Consider the following 19,296-nt stretch of genomic DNA (forward strand, 5'->3'; position numbering starts at 1 on the left):
TCAGATGTGTCTGTGAGTACAGGAGCCCGAAGGGCCCAGCGGTGCTGGATCCTCTCGGAGGTGGAGTGGTCTGGTCGTGAGCCCTGGATCCTGAATGTAGAACTCGGGTCCTCTACTAGAATAACATGCGACAGCTCCAGCCCCTGCCATTGCCTTCTGAGCCCTTCCCAGGGGCCCAATGATACAGTAAGAAGTGGTGAGAACTGGGGCAGCTTCCTTCAACCCAACATCCCCATAGATTGAGAACCTAGATCGATGATTCTAGAATATTCCTCATCAGAATAACTTTATGGGATTTTATTTTCAAGATAGGGTTTCTCTGTGCAGCCCTGGCTGCCCTGAAACTCAGTATGTAGGCCAGTCTGGCTTTGGACATCCTCCTGTCTCTGCATCCTGAGTCCTGGGGTTAAAGGCATGTGTCAGCACCATCTCATGGGAATTTAAAAATGCAGGTCCCATTCACTCTGCCTGAATCCTCATTCTGGGGTGGGGCAGGCATCTGCACTTTAGCAAGTCAGGGGATGGTGAGCCCTGAATCCTCATTCTGGGGTGGGGCAGGCATCTGCACTTTAACAAGTCAGGGGATGGTGAGCCCTGAATCCTCATTCTGGGGTGGGGCAGGCATCTGCACTTTAACAAGTCAGGGGATGGGCCCTGAAGCACCAGGTATTCTCAGTGCCACTTCCGCTCGCAGGGACCATCTCTTCTTGTGTTCTCCACAAGGTCAGGCTGATGGTTGGGGAGCCATCTCCTCTTGTGTTCTCCACAAGGTCAGGCTGATGGTTGGGGAGCCATCTCCTCTTGTGTTCTCCACAAGGTCAGGCTGATGGTTGGGGAGCCATCTCCTCTTGTGTTCTCCACAAGGTCAGGCTGATGGTTGGGGAGCCATCTCCCCCAGACTCCTTTCCAAGTGTGAATGGGTCAGATGTCATGGGGCTCTCTCTGCATTCTTGTTGTCTTGAAGGGATGAATTCAGTCAGAGAGACAGACAGTTTGATTAGTTTATTAAGACAATACCTGGTAGCGAGCAAAGTGCTCTGAAAAGAGATCGGTAAGCAGCCTAATGGACAAGACCAGAGAGGCTCTATAAATTATTATGAATATTTATGAAGTAGGTGGAATATTGATTGGGTTATATGATCTTTTCCCATCACAAACATAGTAGACTGGATCTTCCTGTCAAGATAATTCCATTGTGGGGCTGGAGAGATGGCTCAGAGGTTAAGAGCATTTCCTGCTCTTCTAAAGGTCCTGAGTTCAATTCCCAGCAACCACATGGTGGCTCACAACCATCTGTAATGGGGTCTGGTGCCCTTTTCTGCAGGGATACACACAGACAAAATATACACAATAAATATACATAATAATAAGTATTTTTAAAAAGATAATTCCAGGGGGCTGGAGAGATGGCTCAGTGGTTAGGACTCAAAGGTCCTGAGTTCAATTCCCGGCAACCACATGGTGGCTCACAACCATCTATAGTGAGATCTGGTGCCCTCTTCTGGCCTGTGCACAGACAGAATATTGTGTACATAATAAATAAATATTTAAAAAAAAAAAGATAATTCCATTGTTAGCTCCGCAAAAGTAAGGCGTGTCAGAAGGATTCAGAGCTTTTGTTAGTGCAGAGCTATAGGTTGAGTGACCTCACAATTTGGTTTCTGATCCTATGGGGACAATGTGCCTGCTTCTTCAAGGATGTGCAGGCAAAGCGGGCAGTCTGGCCCTCAGGAGACAGCTACCAACATGCAGCTGTAGAATCCTTCATATCGCTTACCTAGCTCCTGGTCTTCAGCATGGTCTCTGCTGGAATCTGGCTCATTTTAGAGACACAGTATTTTTGTTGCAGGCCTTTTGTTTTGAGCCACCAACCAGCTCCCAAATCACAACACGGAGACTTATCATCAGTTATGAATGCTCGGACTTATGTTTGTCCTATGAAGTCTTCTAACTTAAATTAACCTGTTTCTCTTCTATTTTTGCCTTGGTGCTTATTACCTTTCTTCCATTCCGTAAGTCCTATTCCTCTCCCGACTGGCTGTGGCCTGGCCCCAGGAGTCTCCCTTCCTTTCTCCCTACTTCTCTTATCTCCTCTCTCACAAGCCTAGATTCCTCCTACCTATTTTCTCTGCACGCCAACCCCAACTATACCTCTACTGCCTTGCTATTGGCCCTTCGTATTTTCACTAGACCAATCAGGTGCTTCAGGCAGGCAAGGTGAAATAGCAGCATCTTTACATAATTGAGCAAATGTAGCTCACCATTGCAGAGTTAAAGTAATATTCCACAACATGCTATACTCACAGTTTAGTCTGGTACAGTGAGATGAGTTAGGAGAGCCGGTGAAAGGGCAATGGAACCTTGTATGGGTCCCTCAGGGCCTTCTGGGGTTCCAATTAGAGCCTACGCCTCAGAGCAGCTCACTGGCTTTTTCATAGAGCCCCATCTTCTGATCCTGTCGCTCTGCTATTTCATGCCCAGGAGCAAACCCTCTTATTTTTTATCTTCAGTGTTTTGAGCCTGTCCCACTCTAGCTCTGGCTAGCCTGGAACTGTCTATGTAGACGAGGATACCTCATAGTCGCAAAGACCATCAGGCCTCTGCCTCTGAAGTGCTGGGATTAAAGGCTGGGAATAAACTCTGGCGCTTCAGGATTCTTGATCCCTACAACTTTATCACATGACTTCACTTTAACTCACATGTTTGCTTTTACAATAATCGGAGGGGCAGGAAACCAAGGCCAGAGCAGGAAGAGAACAAATAGTGGCCGAGGCTGGAGAAATGCACAGGTGGAGACCCTGACCTCGCAGGGAACTCAGATCTGGTTCCCAGCACCTGTGTGGTGGTAACTCCAGCTCCAGGGGATCTGATGTCCTTTTATGACCTCTGTAGGCATGTGGTACACGTGCAAGCCAAACACTCCTATAAATAATGTCAAATGTTGTTAAAAGGCGACAGAGAAAGCCTTTCATTTGTGTGAGCATCGATGGGCTGGGGTGCAGGTCTGAAACAAACATCAATCACTGTTTCCCAGAAGCGGCAGGTGGGGAGGGGTGTTGAAGGACTTTAAAGGGTGTGGGACCCAGCTGTTCTGAGGTTGCGCGGGTCCCACACACATAGGCAAAGGACAACAGAGCCAGGGTACACTCCTGTGATAACAATGGCCTATTGACACAGAATTCACCCAAAAGTAACATTCTGCACATTAATTACATCACTCTTTACTCAGGGGCTCTCCAGGTATCCGGGGTCAGCTTTCATTTGATCCCTGGAGTTCCGGGATGTCCTAGGCGCCTTACTCACTTCTACGTCTCTTTCATCTTTCTAACCTTACTGGCCCCGTGCTTCTGTTGCCTACAGAAATTTTTGAGCAAAAAAACAGATGATGTGTGCACATCTCTAATTGGGACTCTGAGGCAGGAGGATGACTTGAGCCCCAGAATTTGAAGCCAGTTTAAGTTAGATACTATGACAAAACAAACAAACAAACAAGCAAAAGCAAGCATGCGTCCTTTAGCCTATGACAGAGACAACGGACAGGCTGCAGTTCCACAGGGCTAAACGTGCTGGCCCCACACCGAGGCATCACGGAACACCTACTATGTGCCCGAGTGCAGTACTCTATCAGGAGTCCACCACAAGGCAGTGACCAGTGTCCCAGGGTGCACACAGTAGGGACGATGTAACCATCCAAAGGAGGAACTTTGCAGTGGGTTCTCAGATAGACCTACTGCCTGCCCGTCAGAGAAGATTCCAGATAAATACTTGATTCCATTAAAGCAACTTTTATTAAGGAACACGGGGCAAGAGGAACAGAATTGACATACAGGGAACAGGTGACACAGGGGCTTGAGGGTCAGAGTGGACAATAGACAAAATAAGAGGGTCTTGAGGACATTTTGTGCAAGACATTAGGGGAGGACAGGCTCCGCATTGTTACCTGCGCCTGTTTGGATGCCTCCAGATGTCTCTCATGAATAAAGGGGAAAATATCTTATAAGTTCCTTGAGTGACCTAAAAAACCTAGCCAATTATTTAGAAATTTTCTTCAACATCTCTAAGACTTTCAGGCATTGGTCCCTAAAACTCCAGTGTTTGTGCGTACCTTGTCTTTTTTTTTTATCACTCTCTCTTTTGGCCTTGTCTTCTCTCTTTTTGGTCTGGACCTTTTTCCTATTCTTAGCTTTGCTCTGCTTTCTCACTGCTCGGCTCTCCTTGACTTGGCTCTCATTGGTCTGGACTTGTTTCTGATCTTTAGGTTTGCTATCCTCTCCTACAGCTCCCATCTTGGCTTGTGCTCTGGTCAGCTCAGCCTGGGCTCGGATCAGCTCAGCCTGGGCTCGGATCAGCTCGGCCTGGGCTCGGGTCAGCTCGGCCTGGGCTCGGGTCAGCTCAGCCTGGGCTTGGATCTTCTCAATCCCAGCTCTGATTTCCGCTCTCCCAGCTCTGTCAGACAGGATCTAGTAGTAAAGTATCACAGGTTTAAAAGCCTAGATCTTCAGTTTTGTACCCAAACCCTGTTCCCAGACCTCATAATCTCCTTAAATGGCACCCTAACCCTAACCAGCTAGGACATAGAGACCAGTTAGCCCGGGATCCCTGCCCTGTTCTCAATGTGGTATAGGATGTGGACACCTCCTCCATCTCCAAGGCCTTCTGTGTCCCATCACCTAGCACGGCTGTGAACTGAGAAGTTTGTGAGCTGCAGGAATCTGTGCGTGACGCATGGACAAGCCTGAGAACGCAGCTTCCTCACTGAGCCAGGACAACTTTCTCCAACCAATGAACAGGAGTTGGAGGCTGAGGCTGTTGGGACATAAACCCGGGGTCTAAGGGCAGATTCCACAGTCTGGTACCTTATGTTTCTTTGCTAAATTGACTCAATACTTTTTTGAGACTGTTCCTTTGGTGAATTGACTCTGTAGAGCAGCTTGCTTAGGGCTTATGGTCACCTTCCTGCCTCAGCCTTCTGAGTTCAGGAATTATAGGAGAGAGTCAGTAAGTACCTGCTCTACATAGCCAGTTTTTGCTTGTAAACAAAAGAATCCTGTCTTTCTTACCTTTTTTTTCTTTCCCTCTCTCTCTCTCTCTCTCTCTCTCTCTCTCTCTCTCTCTCTCTCTTCTTCTTCTTCTTCTTCTTCTTTTTCTTCTTCTTCTTCTTCCTTCTCTCTCTCTCTCTCTCTCTCTCTCTCTCTCTCTCTCTCTCTCTCTCTCTCTTTTTCATGTCTATGTGTTGAGATGGGGTCTCACAGTGTAGCTCTGGCTTGCCTGAAACTCACTGTGTAGACCAGGCTGACTTTGAGTTCACAGCCACCTGACCCTGTCCCCTCTGCACACCCCCTCCCCGAGTGCTGGGATTAAAGAGGCATGCCACCACATCTGGGCTGCCAAGGGTGTTTATCAAAGCATCTGTCTAAATACAGATGTGAATGTGATGAGATACAGAGGTGGGATCATGCTGCGAGATCCTCCTTCCTCTTGGGTGCCAGGAGGGCCAGAACCTCCTCAGCACCACAGAAGGACAAGGGTCAACAGTACTCTGGACCCACTTGCCAACGTGCACCTCAGCAGTCCCAGGGATCCTCTTTTACCTGTGGAAATAAGGAGCACTCTGCTCCTTCTGTGACCTTTGTCATCCCCAGTCAGCCACAGAAATATCACAGCCTGTCGTACAGATGCCACTGCACAGAAACATGTGATGATGAGCATCTCCAGATGTGCCGCCTCAGATCGCTTCCAAGACCCCAGAGTCTAGCACCCCGACCAGCGATGTTTGGAACAATCTCTGCACCTTATCCCCAAAGATTACCTGCAGCCTCTGGGTCGTTACCTTGTCAGCATCTGCGAAGCTCTCAGAGTAACCCTGCGGTTTGTGTCGTACACATTCCACATCAGAGAAGAAGAGAGGCGAGTCCTGTGGGAAGAGAGACTGCTCAGGGCCAATGGCTCAAGTTGCTTAGCCCAGGGTCTGACTCTCTGGGTCCTGAGCAACCTGAGGCCACCTCACATCTATGAGTGTCGTGAAAGGAGAGGCCAGTTTCCTAAGCACAGTCCCACAGACACACAGCCCTTTCCAGAGTCCCTGCCCTAAATTTCCCTCTACAAGAGGCCAGAGGTCACTGGACATGAGAGTCCACCCACAGGGCTGACTTTCAGTTTGGATTTAGGCATAGGACCTGTGTTTGAGAGGAGGGCACTGCTCTCTTTTTGTGGAGCAGTGATGGAAATCATGCATACTGGGAACTTACTATGGAGCCAGCCTGGTCTTGAAACCACGGAAGTCCTGCCTCAGTCACGGGTGCGCTGTGATCACAAGTGAGTCCAGCCACACTCAGATCAAGGGATCATTTTTTTCCAGTGGGGACAAATGACCTGGTAAGTAACTGACCAGTCTGTCCTCTATCCTCATTTTATTTTCTTCTTTCTTTCTTTTCTTTCTATTTTTTTCCTTTTTCTGTTTGTTTTTGAGACCGGCTCTCTCTGTGTAGCCTTTCCTGTTCAGGAACTCACTCTCTAGACCAGGCTGTACTTGAAATCTTAGAGATCCGACAGCCTTTGCCTCCCAAGTGCTGGGATTGAAGGTGTGTGCCATCACCACCAAGCTATTCTCATTTCTTAACTCTATTCCTGCTGCTCATCCAGTGTGTCTCAGTTCCTTTTCTCAACCTCAAGTCCTCCAGTCTAGAATTATCCCTGTCTGCAGTGTGTTCCATATTCATGACCAACTATTTCTGCTTGACAAGGTTCCAGCATTTTGATTTGGGGATTATTGTTCTCCAGCACCCTTTCACTTTCGTTTCTAATGATTCTACTATGTGTTATGGGAATTCCCTTACACAATTTCCTTTGGAAAATTTTGTTTGGACTTGAAGGATAAAGATATATAAAATGGCAGGCTCTCTAAACAAAAGACTTTTTGGAAAAAAATAAAAACCACCACTGTAGAACCACAAAGTGTGATGACTGTCTACTCCTGTACAAGTTAACCCCAGGCTGCTAGAAAATTTAGATAAATAACATTTGCTTGATAAATAAGGCATATTTGATAATCAAGACTTATAAATTCTAAAGGTCTACTCAGGTTTACAGAAATATATAACTGGCTTCATCTTTGCTCACTTTTAAGCTTTTGTTAATTGGATAGACTAAGCCACACAAAAGGTGCCATATTCCTTAATATCATATTCTTTAATCTTGTCTGATCTCCCAAGAGAGTCCTTTTTTCCAAGGTTAGGCACTTAGACAAAAAAAAATCACATTTTTTTTTTTTTTTGGTTTTTCGAGACAGGGTTTCTCTGTGGCTTTGGAGCCTGTCCTGGAACTAGCTCTTTAGACCAGGCTGGTCTCGAACTCACAGAGATCCGCCTGCCTCTGCCTCCCGAGTTCTGGGATTAAAGGCATGCGCCACCATCGCCCGGTTTAAAAATCACATTCTTTTATTGACTTTAAGAAAGTTAGAGTTTGCTAATAAAAAGGAGACTTTCCTATCTCTGGCAAGAGAAACTTTGACCCTTCATTAATATGTAAGTTGTCAAAGTCAACGCTAGCTTTCTCCATCCCTGGTCCCAAGCCACACTGCAGTCCACATCCCCCTTTCTCCTGTTTAATCCTATGTGCAGCTATAGAGTATAAACGGTATAGTATTTCCTTAAGAAACGTGCGGGAAGCCATTCCGATTCACCCTCAGATCCTTTTGAGTCTCCACCTTCCCCCCAGCTGACTCCACATCCTCCTTGGGACCAGAACGCCCGCCAAAGCTGGGCTTCAGCAGTTAGGACAGGACACTGACCACAGGACAGTGACAGCAGTCGCCAGGTGAGCAGGACATCTGGAGAGACTCATCAGTCTCCCGACTAAAGAGTGGGTTTTCTCCAAGGAGAACTGAGGGAGACAGATCCCAGGACCCAGTCCACTACCTCCTCTCACTCACCGTAGGGACACGCATAGCTCAGCAAGGTTCAGGGTCGAAGCCTGTTTGGAAGGAACAGAGGAGGGGACAACGCATTAGATAACTTCCTGGACTCTAGCCCAGAGAGTCATGGACCTCAGGAATGGAGGCCAACTCTCTCTGGTAGGAGGTCTGCTACTGACCTTGTTCCCAGGGTTCTGATCTCCACTAAGACTGTCACCTTCCCCTTCTTGTCCTCCCAGCACCCAGCACGAAGGGTAGCTGGTGTCTGCCTAGGAGGAAGGCCCTGGCTGTTCTGATTCCAGAGGAGGGAGGAAGGAAAGGTGGAGCTTCCCTGGGTAGGAAATTCCCTCAGAGGAGAAGCAGTGGAAGGGGAAGGGAAAGGGAAACAGACAGAAACACACTGAAGCAGACTGAAGACAAGAGAGGCACCTTGACCGACTACAGAGGCCAGGAAGCTGAGTCAGAGCACAGCGGCTCACCCCTCTTCAGGGCAGCAGGGTTAGATGGGGATATAGCTCAATTCAGACTGCTTTCTTTAGTGTGGGCCACACAGTGCGCTGACCCCGTGCTGAAAAGATACAAGAAAAAGGGTGTGTGGGTCGGAGGGAAAACCTAACCAGGCATGTGCAGGGCACTGCACCCTCTAGAACCCTGACACGCTCTTGCTGCAGCTGATGCATGAGGAGAGGAGGCAGAACCTGTCAGGCACTGGAGTAGACCTTTGGGGCTAGAGGTCTGGGAGGCTGTCTTAGTTAGGGTTTCTATTGCTGTGAAAAGACATCACGAGCATGGCAACTCTTTTGTTGTTGTTGTTGTTGTTGTTTTTTTTCGAGACAAGGTTTCCCTGTGTAACAGCCCTAGCTGTCCTGGAACTAGCTCTGTAGACCATGCTGGCCTCAAACTCACAAGGATTCACCTGCCTCTGCCTCCCAAGTGCTGGGATTAAAGGTGCAAATCACGACCACCTGGCAACCACGACAACTCTTATAAAGGAAAACATTTATTTTGAACTGGCTCACTTGCAGCTCAGAGGTTCAGTCCATTATCATGGCGGGGAGCATGACAACTTGTAGGCAGACATGATGCTGGCAAAGTAGCTGAGAGTCCTACATCTTGCAGGCAACAGGAAATGGTCTGTCACACTGAGGGAAGCTTGAGCAAAAGAGACTCAAAGCTCCCACAGTGACACACTTCCTCCAACAAGGTCATACCTACTCCAACAAAGCAACACCTCCTAATAGTGCCACTCCCTATGACCTTAAGGGGACAATTATGTTGTGGGATAATGTTTTTCTACACTGTAAAGATTTGTCACTCGTATTAGTTTAATAAAATACTGATTGGCCAGTAGTTAGGCATTAAGTATAGGTGGGGCAACCAGACTAGGAGAATTCTGAGAAGAGGAAAGGCAGAGAGACACAGTTGTCATCGAGAAGCAGAGGAAGCAAGATGAGAATGCCTCACTGAGAAAAGGTACTAAGCCACATGGCTAAGCATAGACAAAAATTATGGATTAAGGCCGGGCGGTGGTGGCACACGCCTTTAATCCCAGCACTCGGGAGGCAGAGGCAGGCTGATCTCTGTGAGTTCGAGACCAGCCTGGTCTACAGAGCTAGTTCCAGGACAGGCTCCAAAGCCACAGAGAAACCCTGTCTCGAAAAACAAAAAAACAAAAAACAACAACAACAACAAAAAAACAAAACCACAGAGAAACCCTGTCTCGAAAAAGCAAAAAAAGGAAAAAGAAAAAATTATGGATTAATTTAAGTTGTAAGAACTAGTTAATAATAAGTCTGAGCTAATAGGCCAAACAGTTTACAATTTATATAAGCACCTGTGTGTTTCTTTGGGACTGAATGGCTATGGGACAGACACACACACATACACAGAGGAACTTCTGTCTACACAATTGCATTCAAACTGTCACAGAGGTGGAAGCAGTAGACACAGCAATGCCATTCAGTAGAAACAGAATTGCCCTCAAGAGGACTGAAGGCAGCCTGGGCTCTCACCTCACCTAAGTAGGTTCTCCTGCCCCTTTTCTGCCATGGCCTGAATTCTGAGGTACTTTTCTGAGATCTGGATAATCCATCACTTCCCCCCTGTCTCTCCCCTCCCCTTCAACCCTCTTCTAAAGTCCCCATGCTCCCAATTTACTCAGGAGATCTTGTCTTTCTCTAGATTTTTTTTCTACTTTTTCTAGATTAGATCCATGTATGTCTCTAAAATATAGTTTTAAAATAATAAAGTCATTGAAAAGTGAGCAAAGTGATATTTTAAAATGACAGATGTAAAATAAGAAGACTCTGCATCCTGTAAATTATTATGTTCTACTTAAAATTTTTGGCTGCACCAGGCAGTGATGGTGCACACCTTTAATCCCAGCACTCGGGAGGCAGAGGTAGGCATATTTCTGTGAGTTCAAGGCCAGCCTGGTCTACAGAGTGAGTTCCAGGACAGGCTCCAAAGCTACACAGAGAAACTTTGGCTTGAAAAACCAAGAATAGAAAAAAAAATTTATTTTTTGGCTGCTAAGAGAAACTGCTTTTCCCAATGGAAGTCTAACGATTCTGCTTAAATACCAGTGTAACAACTCTGCCCCACTAAAGGAAGGTTTCCCCAGGGAAAGGGTTATGGTTCTACTTCACTCCCAAAAGTTGTTACAGCTGGGCTCCCCTCCCTCTGTGGAAATGTCACACCACACAACAAACCTCACTCAAGACAGTTACTGAGAGGGAAGAATCCAGGAGGGTGGCTGCCTTGGGAGAGAAACAGCAGCAAATGGGACAGGGTACAGGCCTTTATAGGATTTCTTGGGGGTGGGGGACGGTGGAACTTTCCAGGGTTCTTGGGATTGGGGGGCTTTTGTAGCCTGACTCTGGGGCAAGCTCAGGGATTGGTGGGATTTCAAGCCCTGTTCCTGGGATCAAGTCACGGGCAGGGTGTTTTTCCTTGGCCCTTTTACTGTACACTGCCGCACTGTGAGCACCGTAGTGAAAATCCCTGAGAAGTGTGACGACGTCCTTATCGCTGTCCTCTCTGGCTTTGTCCCTTTAACATATTGCTGAGGCTGGCGCTTGCTGTGGTGTCACTCCGTGACTCTGCCCTGGATCACTGAAGGGAGAAAAACCTGCCCAGTAACATTATTGGTAGAGATGAAATCATCCCGTCTTGAATGGCTCACCATAGCTTCCTAAAGTGAAGCTGTCCTCGGCTGCTGCGGGCCTCTCCCCTAGCGCTGCTGCAGGCTGCTCCTTGCAATGACCATGAAACAACAGAGACCCAGCGCAGTGGCAAGCGTCACAACAGGACAAGTACTTAGAAACTAGCTTCTAGCTTGGGGGTGGGGGCGGCTGCGCACTCCTTTAATCTCAGCACTCGGGAGGCAGAGGCAGGCGGATCTCTGAGTTCGAGGCCAACCTGGTCTACAAGAACTAGTTCCAGGACAGGCTCCAAAGCTACAGAGAAACCCTGTCTTGAAAAACCAAAACCAAAAAAGAAAGAAAGAAAGAAAGAAAGAAAGAAAGAAAGAAAGAAAGAAAGAAAGAGAAAAGAAAAAAGAAACTAGCTTCTAATGTTTGTCAGAGCATTGGTTGAAAGCAATGTAGCTAAAACTTCAATAGAAAGTGACAGCCTGCGTCCAGAAAACGGCCAAGGAAAAGTGTGTGGAGCACCAGCGGTGCTGTGGGCTCAGGCTCTAGGGAAAATGTGGAGAGGTGCACCATTTGGAGTGACAGCTGGGGCAAGGTTCTTCCCCTAGATTATAACAGCACAAACAGCTGGGGCTGTTGGCACACGCCATTAATTCTCCATTCAGGAAGCAGAGGCAGGAAGATCTCTGTGAATTCAAGGCTAGCCTGATCTACATAGTGAATTCCAGAACAGCCAGGGTTATATAGAGTCCCTGTTCAAAGTACATGCATCCATCCATATATGCATGAATACATACATACCTACATGCATGAATACATGCATACATACATACATGCATGAATACATGCACACACATACATGCATACATGTATGCATGAATACATACATACCTACATGCATGAATACATGCACACATGCATACATATGTGCATGAATACATACATACCTACATGCATGCATACATACATGTATGAATACATACCTGCATGCATGCATGCATACATGCATGAATACATACATACCTACATGCATGCATGCATGCATGCACAAAAGCAGTTGTAGCCATCAAGCGTCATTCCTTATTTGGAAGTGACATTTCTGGGAATATGAACACACAGACCTCTGTTGAAATGAAGGCACCTGGAGCTGCTCCTTCTGAACTATTTCACTGTGTGAATAGATCAAACTGAGGAAATCTAAACTCAAGGAAAACAATAAGAAACCCAATCCCTTACACTGGTGGTGGGCCAAGCACCTCCCTTCCCTGAACTCAGAGATCCCCCTGCCTCTACCTCCCGAGTGCTGGGATTAAAGGTGTGCGCCACCACTGCCTGGCTTTGTTGTTGTTCTTAAAGACAGGAACTAGATTGGTCTCAAACTCCCTATGTAGCAGACAGAGATAGGCTCTGAACTCCCAATCTGCCTCCCTCTACCCCCAGATGGTTGTGTGTGAGACCTTCCTTGGATTTATTGTTCTGTAATATTTATTTTGTATATGTGTATATCATGTATACAGTAACCTTGGAAGTCAGAAGGCTCAGATTCCCTGCCTGGTATTAGAGTTAAAGACAGACGTTAGCACCATGTGAGTTTTGGGAATTGAACTTGGGTCCTCTGAAAGAGCAGTAGTCAGTGTTCTTAACTGGTGACTGTTGAGCTATCTCCAGGGCCTCTTTGCTTTTTTTTTCTTTTGCCTTAAATTTAATTAGTTGTTTTTATTTATTTATTTTTTAAAGATTTATTGATTTTTTATGTATACAGTGTTCTGTTTGTAGGTATGTCTGCAGGCCAGAAGAGGGCACCAGATCTCATTACAGATGGTTGTGAGTCACTATGTGGTTGCTGGGAATTGAACTCGGGACCTCTGGAAGAGCAGCCATCTCTCCAGCCCTATTTATTGAGACAGAGTTTTTCTATGTGGCCCTGGCTGTCCTGAACTCTCTGTGTAAACCGGGCTGCTCCTGTACCCTTCCTCTGCTTTCCTGAGTGCTGGGATTAAAGGCATGCGGCACTAGAACATAGTTTAGGCAGGATCTTGTCATGCAGCGTGGGGTGGCCTCAAACTCAAGGTCCTCCTGCATCCCAGGTGTGGGGATTCCAAGCACGAGCCACTTGTTTGTCCCTGTTTCCGTTTGGTTCGTTTTCTGACAGTTCTGAGAACGGAGTCCAGGGCCTTATGCATGCTAGAGTGTACTCTAGATGCGTGCTCTAGACGTGTGCTCCAGATGTGTGTTCTAGACGTGTTCCAGATGCGTGTTCCAGATGCGCGTTCTAGACGTGTGCTCCAGACGCATACTCTAGACGCCTGCTCCAGATGTGCGCTCTAGATGTGCGTTCTAGACGTGTTCCAGACGTGTGCTCCAGATGCATACTCTAGACGCCTGCTCCAGATATGCGCTCTAGACATGCACTCCAGATGTGTGCTTTTCCTGTCCTCAGTTCACCTTTAAGAGGAGGTCTTCTATGTCACTCAGGCTGGACTCTACTCCTCCGTCATCAGTCTGTCCCTCAAGCATTGTTAGTCACCAAGCCAGGCCCTCCCTCCCTTGGAAGGATGCATCTCAGGCTCTGTCCCCTTCAACAACCCAGGACCACTAATGAAAGAAAAGCACTCTGTGACAACCAGGTCCATGACCACATCCTAACCTTCCCAACCTCTGGCGGCTGAACCTTGTGCAGAGCTAGGAGATTGCTGCTGACTGGGCCTACGAGTCACCACACGGTTGCGGAGCATCTCACTGGTGAAGCACAGATTCAGCATGTGGGGTCCTAGGTTTGATACCCATGTACATGCATACGCACACGGGCGCCCACACACGCACCACACACACAGTTTATACTTCCCCCATTATTTATGGTCAGCTCTTCATGCAGAGCTCTGGGTGGAACTTAGTTCCTGCCATGAAATAACATTATTTTGTGAAATCCACCATTAAAAAAAAACCCCAAAATATACAGCCTTTTCCTTGAAAAGCCTGTGACAGAAATTCTAGAACCAAACTTCTGGCTTCTTCCTTTTTCTTATACTGTTTTTACTCTAAGTCACCTGACTTACAGGCAAAGAGTCAGCTAAGACTTCCCGATGTGTAATACCCAGGCATAGGGCCAATGTCCAGACCAGCACTGAATTAGAGCATTGTGGGCAATTATCTCAATAGGTAGCCGATCTGCCTTGCCAACAGCTTGCACTGTTGAGTTTGGGAATGTTACAAAGGCTCCACACCAAGTTTCCAAGGACACCCCCGTTTCACCCTAGATTCTATCTTAGTGAGTTCCACTAGCCACAGGAGCCTGAGATGTGATGTTGGGGGCACCGATTTCAGAAAGATGCCTGAGAAAAGCCGAGGGTGACTGTGCTGGACTTCCTACCCTCAGTTGTCTGTCACTCTGGGCACCCTCACCTCTTCAGCCCGCTAGAGGACCTTCTGAAGTCAGGAGGACAGGAAGGAACCACGTCACCAGGGTGGGGGTGGGGGAATGTGGTGATTGATGGGACTTTGCTGGTCTTGCATAGAAGCCAGGAGAGGACAGCTCAGCACTACGACTCTTGTCTGACATAGGAGACTCTTGTCTCCTCAACAGTTCATTTGGTTGAGTGTTTGCCTTGAAGGTCCTAGGTTTGATACTCGGCTCTGCATAAACCATATGCATGGCATATCTATAACCCAAATACTCAGAAGATAGAGGCAAGAAAACCAGAAATTTGAGATCACTCTCAGCTATAGGACAAAAGACCTTGTCTCAAAAAAAATAATAATAATAATAAAAAAGAAAGATCAGAAGGACCAATTTTGAGAAGGTAACTTTACTTAAAGCATCCGAAAACACATTCGTAAGGTCAGGGAAAAGAGGTCAAAGGCGGGGACGCAGAACGTGGAGGAACCAAGAGGAGGCATGTGTGAAGGGAACATTCACAGGGACTCTTACTCATGCAGGGAGGTGTGTATAGAACAAGGCTGCCAGAGCATGGGTGAAGCTAGTACAGCGTCTCCCGGGCGTGGGTTCGCAGGTGGCGTAGTAGGTGCGAATTGCGGCTGAAGCCACGGCCACACAGAGCACAGGAGTAAGGCCTTGCACCTGTGTGAACCATCAGATGGCGCAGCAAGTTGCAGCTGCGACTGAAGCTCTTGCCACACTCCGGGCATTCCTGCGGCTCTTCCATCTCTTGCCTGGATGTGGTGTGTGTGATCAGGTGGCGTTGCAGGTGCGCATTGCGCCGGAAACTGCGGCCGCAGGTTGGGCAGCTGTAGGGCCGTTCGCCCGTGTGGCTGCGGCGGTGGCGGGCCAAGTTGGAGCTGTTGCGGAAGCGGTGACCACAGGTGTCACAGGCGTGGGGCTTCTCCCCGGTGTGGATGCGTTGGTGGCGTGCCAGGTGGGCACTCTGGCTGAACCTCTCTCCGCACTCGCTGCATCGGCAGGGCTTCTCTCCTGTGTGGCTGAGCAGGTGGCGAGTCAGGTCTTGCATTTGGCTGAAGCTTTTGCCACACTGGCCACAGTGGTAAGGCCGGAGACCACCGTGGGTCAACAGATGGCGGGCAAGGCTCGCACGTCTCACAAAGCGTTTGTTGCACTGGGGACAAGCGTGAGGCTTCTCACCTGTGTGCACCTGCTGGTGGCTAATCAGCTGGGAACTTTGGGTGAAGCAGCGGCCACAGACCTGGCAGGAAAAGGGTCTTTCGCCGGTATGGACTCGCTTGTGGCTCATCAGGTGCTCGCTTCGTCGGAAGGCCTTGCCACAGTCACTACACACATAGGGCTTGCTCTCCTGGCGAGAGCTAGGGCTGCCGGGGTCTTCCGAGGACTGCCGATCCTTGCCCTTCGCATGAATCCGCAGGTGACGCTTTAAGCTAGAGCGCCGTTGGAAGGTCTGCCCGCAGTGGGAACAGAGGACGACTGCCTTCTCTGACACTTTCGTCTTGCCTTCTGGGTCCGGTGTGGGATTTTGTTCCTGGGAATGTGCCAGCAGGTGCTTCATGAGGTTGGAGCGACGCTGGAAGCCCTGGTCACACTCAGCACATCGGAAGGCAGGCTCTGAGGAATGCGTTAGCAAGTGCTTCGCCAGGTGTGAGCTCTGGCGGAAGCGGTGGCTGCAGAGGTGACAGGCATGGGGTCTCTCATCTGTGTGTATGCGCACGTGCAGCTTGAGGATGGAGCTGCGCCCAAAAGTCTTTCCGCACCACAGACATCGGAAGGAACGAGAGCTTGGCTGAGATTGAGAGCCCGGGTGGGCCTGTAGCTGGTGGGCCTGAAGGCCAGACAGCTGCAGGAAGCTGACTCCACACTCCGTGCAGATAAACTGCGACTCTGTCTCGGACTCTGGGGCGCCTACTCTGACCTCCACAACTTCACTGCTGTCAGCAGGGGTCCCTCCCCAACCAGTACTGCTTGCCTCCTGCTCTGCTGTCTGGGACGGAGGCTCGACTATGACTCCAGGGCCCTCTGCCTGGGATTCGGAAAAAATGATGACAGGCCAGATAGTCGATTTAGGTTCTCCAGCTTTAAGTTCCTCCTGGTCAGGCATTCTGCTCGTAAGTCCTAGGAAAGAAGCAAACGCAGAGAGCTGGAAATGGTGGTGAGCACCATAACTCCAGCAACTTGGGAGACAGAGGCAGGCAGATGTCTGAGTTCGCTGCAAGCCTGCTCTACATTGTCCCAGAACAGCCACAACTACATAGACAGACCCTGCCTCACAAAATGAGGACAACCAAGAAGAAAAGGGGGGGGGGGCTGGAGAAATGGCTCAGCAGTTTAGAGCATCGCCTGCTCTTCCAAAGGTCCTGAGTTCAATTCCCAGCAACCACATGGTGGCTCACAACCATCTGTAATGAGGTCTGGTGCCCTCTTCTGTCCTGCAGGCAGACACACAGACAGAATATTGTATACATAATAAATAAATAAATAAATGTATTTAAAAAAAGAAGAGAAGGAGGAGGTAGAGAAGAAGAGAGGAGGAAGAAGAGGAAAAAGAGGAGGAAAAGGTGGAGAAGGAAAAGGAAGGAAGAGAAGGTGGTGGTGGCAGCACCGAGTTATCAATTGGGTCTTTCTGAAAGAACTACTAGGCCTCATGAGAACCTGGTGGGTACAGAAGTAGAAAGAAACCCAGGATCCTGTAAAGCTGGGATGGCAGTCTGAGGACAAATAAGAATGTCTTTGATCACCAGGTGGTGGCAGTGCACGCCTTTAATCCCGACACTTAGGAGGCAGAGGGAAGTAGCATTCTCTGTGAGTTCGAGGCCAGCCTGGTCTACAGAGCTAGTTACAGGACAGCCAGAGCTTTTATGTAGAGAAATCCTGTCTCAAAAAGCTAAAAACCAAAACCAAACAAACAACTTAAAAAGTCTTTGTTCTCTGTTCCCCACTTCTTGCTGTTTCTCAGTCCCCATATTGCCTGCTACTAGGGATCCCACCACCTCAGACTCCCAAATGCTGGGACCACATCACACACCATGCCTGGCTCCACCACATCCTTTTAAAGTGTACAATTTAGGCCCACTAAATATATTTACAATGTCATTCAATAATCAGGACTCTCTCATATTCACTAGTAGTCTATTTCTTGACCACTCTTTCCCCTCAGTTTTTTGTGTATCAGTATTCTGCACACATGCTTGTACTTGTAACACAAGCATGCAGTATCCATGGTGGCCAGGAGAGGGCCTCAGCTCCCCCCAGAATTAGTTGCAGACAGTTGTGAGCCATTATGGGGGTGCTGGAAATTGAGCTAGGGTCCTCTGGAGGATCAGCCAGTGCTCCTAAGTGCTGAGCCATCTCTCTGGCACCCTTTTTGTTAGGGTGACTGATCCTAGAGCCTTTCGCATGCTAGGGAAGGACTCTAACACTGAGCCACACTGCAGTCCTTCAATATCTATTTTAAGGCTCAAAATTAAGAGACATATGGGTATAGCCGTGCAGGCCTCTCTAGTCCCAGCACTCAGGTGACAGAGCCAGGAGGATCTTGAGTCAAAATCATAATGAGACCATATCTAGGAATAACAACTGCTTAGCCTGGCAGTGGTGGTGCACGCCTTTAATCCCAGTATTTGGGAGGCAGAAGCAGGTGGTTCTTTGTGAGTTCGAGGCCAGTCTGGTCTATAGCGTGAGTTCTAGGACAGCCAGGGCTACACAGAGAAACCCTGTCTCAAAAAAACAAACAAAAATAAAAACAAAACAACAACAAAAAGCAGACACAGAGCAGGAGCTGTCAGAAAGAAGGGAAAGAGGACATCTGGTTCTGAGGATCACTAAACAAGTAGATGAACGAAACCAAAGACTTTGTCAGCATCGAAAGGTTAGAAAGTCAGATGCTATCTGCAACCGTGAGCAAAGAGCATTCAGTAACCATGACTGTGGAGGAGCTTACCAAGAGGGTTTGCAGGCCAGGCTTTCTTCTCTGAGGTGTCCTCAAAGGTAAGGGACTCCTGCAATGAGAGCCGAGACCCCTCTGTGTGAGGAACGGGCTCTGTGGCCTTCGTGAAGTGAAATCACTTTCTGGGGTTAAATAGGAGGAAACATGGACGGCTAAAAGGTAGAAGGTAGAGAATATTGTGGGGCCCGAGAAAGACCTGTGACAGGAATCGGCTCAGCTTACCAACACAGCTGCCAGCTCTTGGTCTCTGGAATTCTCCTCAAGCCATGAGGGGCCCTGAGAAGGGTCTGACAGCATAAGAGAGGAAGACAAGGCTGTTAGAAGTGTTGCCAGCTATGTGGCTTTAAAGACATGACCACCCATCTTCCGAGACCATGAAGCTATCCCGACATTCTCCCACCACACACTCCTCCCCAGCCTCCAGCCCCACCCACACCTCCAGCCTCCCAGGACACCAGGTCCTCACGGCTTTCTTGTGGGTCCTGGGGCTCCGGGCTCACTGGCCAATTTGAACTTGGTGCAAGTCTCCACTCCTCAGGTTCAGCGGGCCTGGTGGGAACTGGCTGAGATGGGGGTAATTCGTTCAACGGGTGCAGGGCTGGAGTCTCTTCCAAGGGCAGCTCCCTTTTAGGGCTTTGGCTGGGGACCTGGGAAGGGCTCTGCTGCCCCTCTGAGACGATGTCTGCAGGGGCATTCTTGCCGGCACTGAAGCTAAAGTCCTGTTGAAGACATCTGTCTTAGGGCGCAGCCAGGCTGCATGAGTCTACTGAGTCTACCAGGACAGGACAGAGACACAGGGAGAGTCACAGCTAAGAGGGTAAGAATGGGTTAGCGATGCGACAGGGGACAGAGGACAGAAGGGGCG

General features: G+C 48.5%; 1 protein-coding gene across 6 annotated transcripts in view; it reads right to left on the bottom strand.

The window, feature by feature from the left end:
- Positions 1-14,939: 14,939 nt before the first annotated feature.
- Positions 14,940-19,296, bottom strand: part of Zscan10 (zinc finger and SCAN domain containing 10) — a 5,631-nt gene continuing 1,274 nt past the window's right edge. For 2 of the 6 annotated variants that reach the window (XM_075989702.1, XM_075989701.1), the window contains exons 2-6: positions 18,898-19,150; positions 18,654-18,718; positions 18,426-18,483; positions 16,401-16,600; positions 14,940-16,310 (exon numbers count right to left, since the gene is read on the bottom strand). In XM_075989702.1, coding sequence (XP_075845817.1) covers positions 15,042-16,310; positions 16,401-16,600; positions 18,426-18,483; positions 18,654-18,718; positions 18,898-19,150 — 1,845 coding nt within the window. In that variant the 3' untranslated portion in view covers positions 14,940-15,041. Of the gene's footprint in view, positions 16,601-18,425; positions 18,484-18,653; positions 18,719-18,897; positions 19,151-19,296 lie in introns of all 6 variants that reach the window. The other 4 variants (XM_075989705.1, XM_075989704.1, XM_075989700.1 and 1 more) reach the window with 3 other exon arrangements.

The sequence above is a fragment of the Microtus pennsylvanicus genome, chromosome 11 (genome assembly GCF_037038515.1).
Source record: "Microtus pennsylvanicus isolate mMicPen1 chromosome 11, mMicPen1.hap1, whole genome shotgun sequence".
Taxonomy (NCBI): domain Eukaryota; kingdom Metazoa; phylum Chordata; class Mammalia; order Rodentia; family Cricetidae; genus Microtus; species Microtus pennsylvanicus.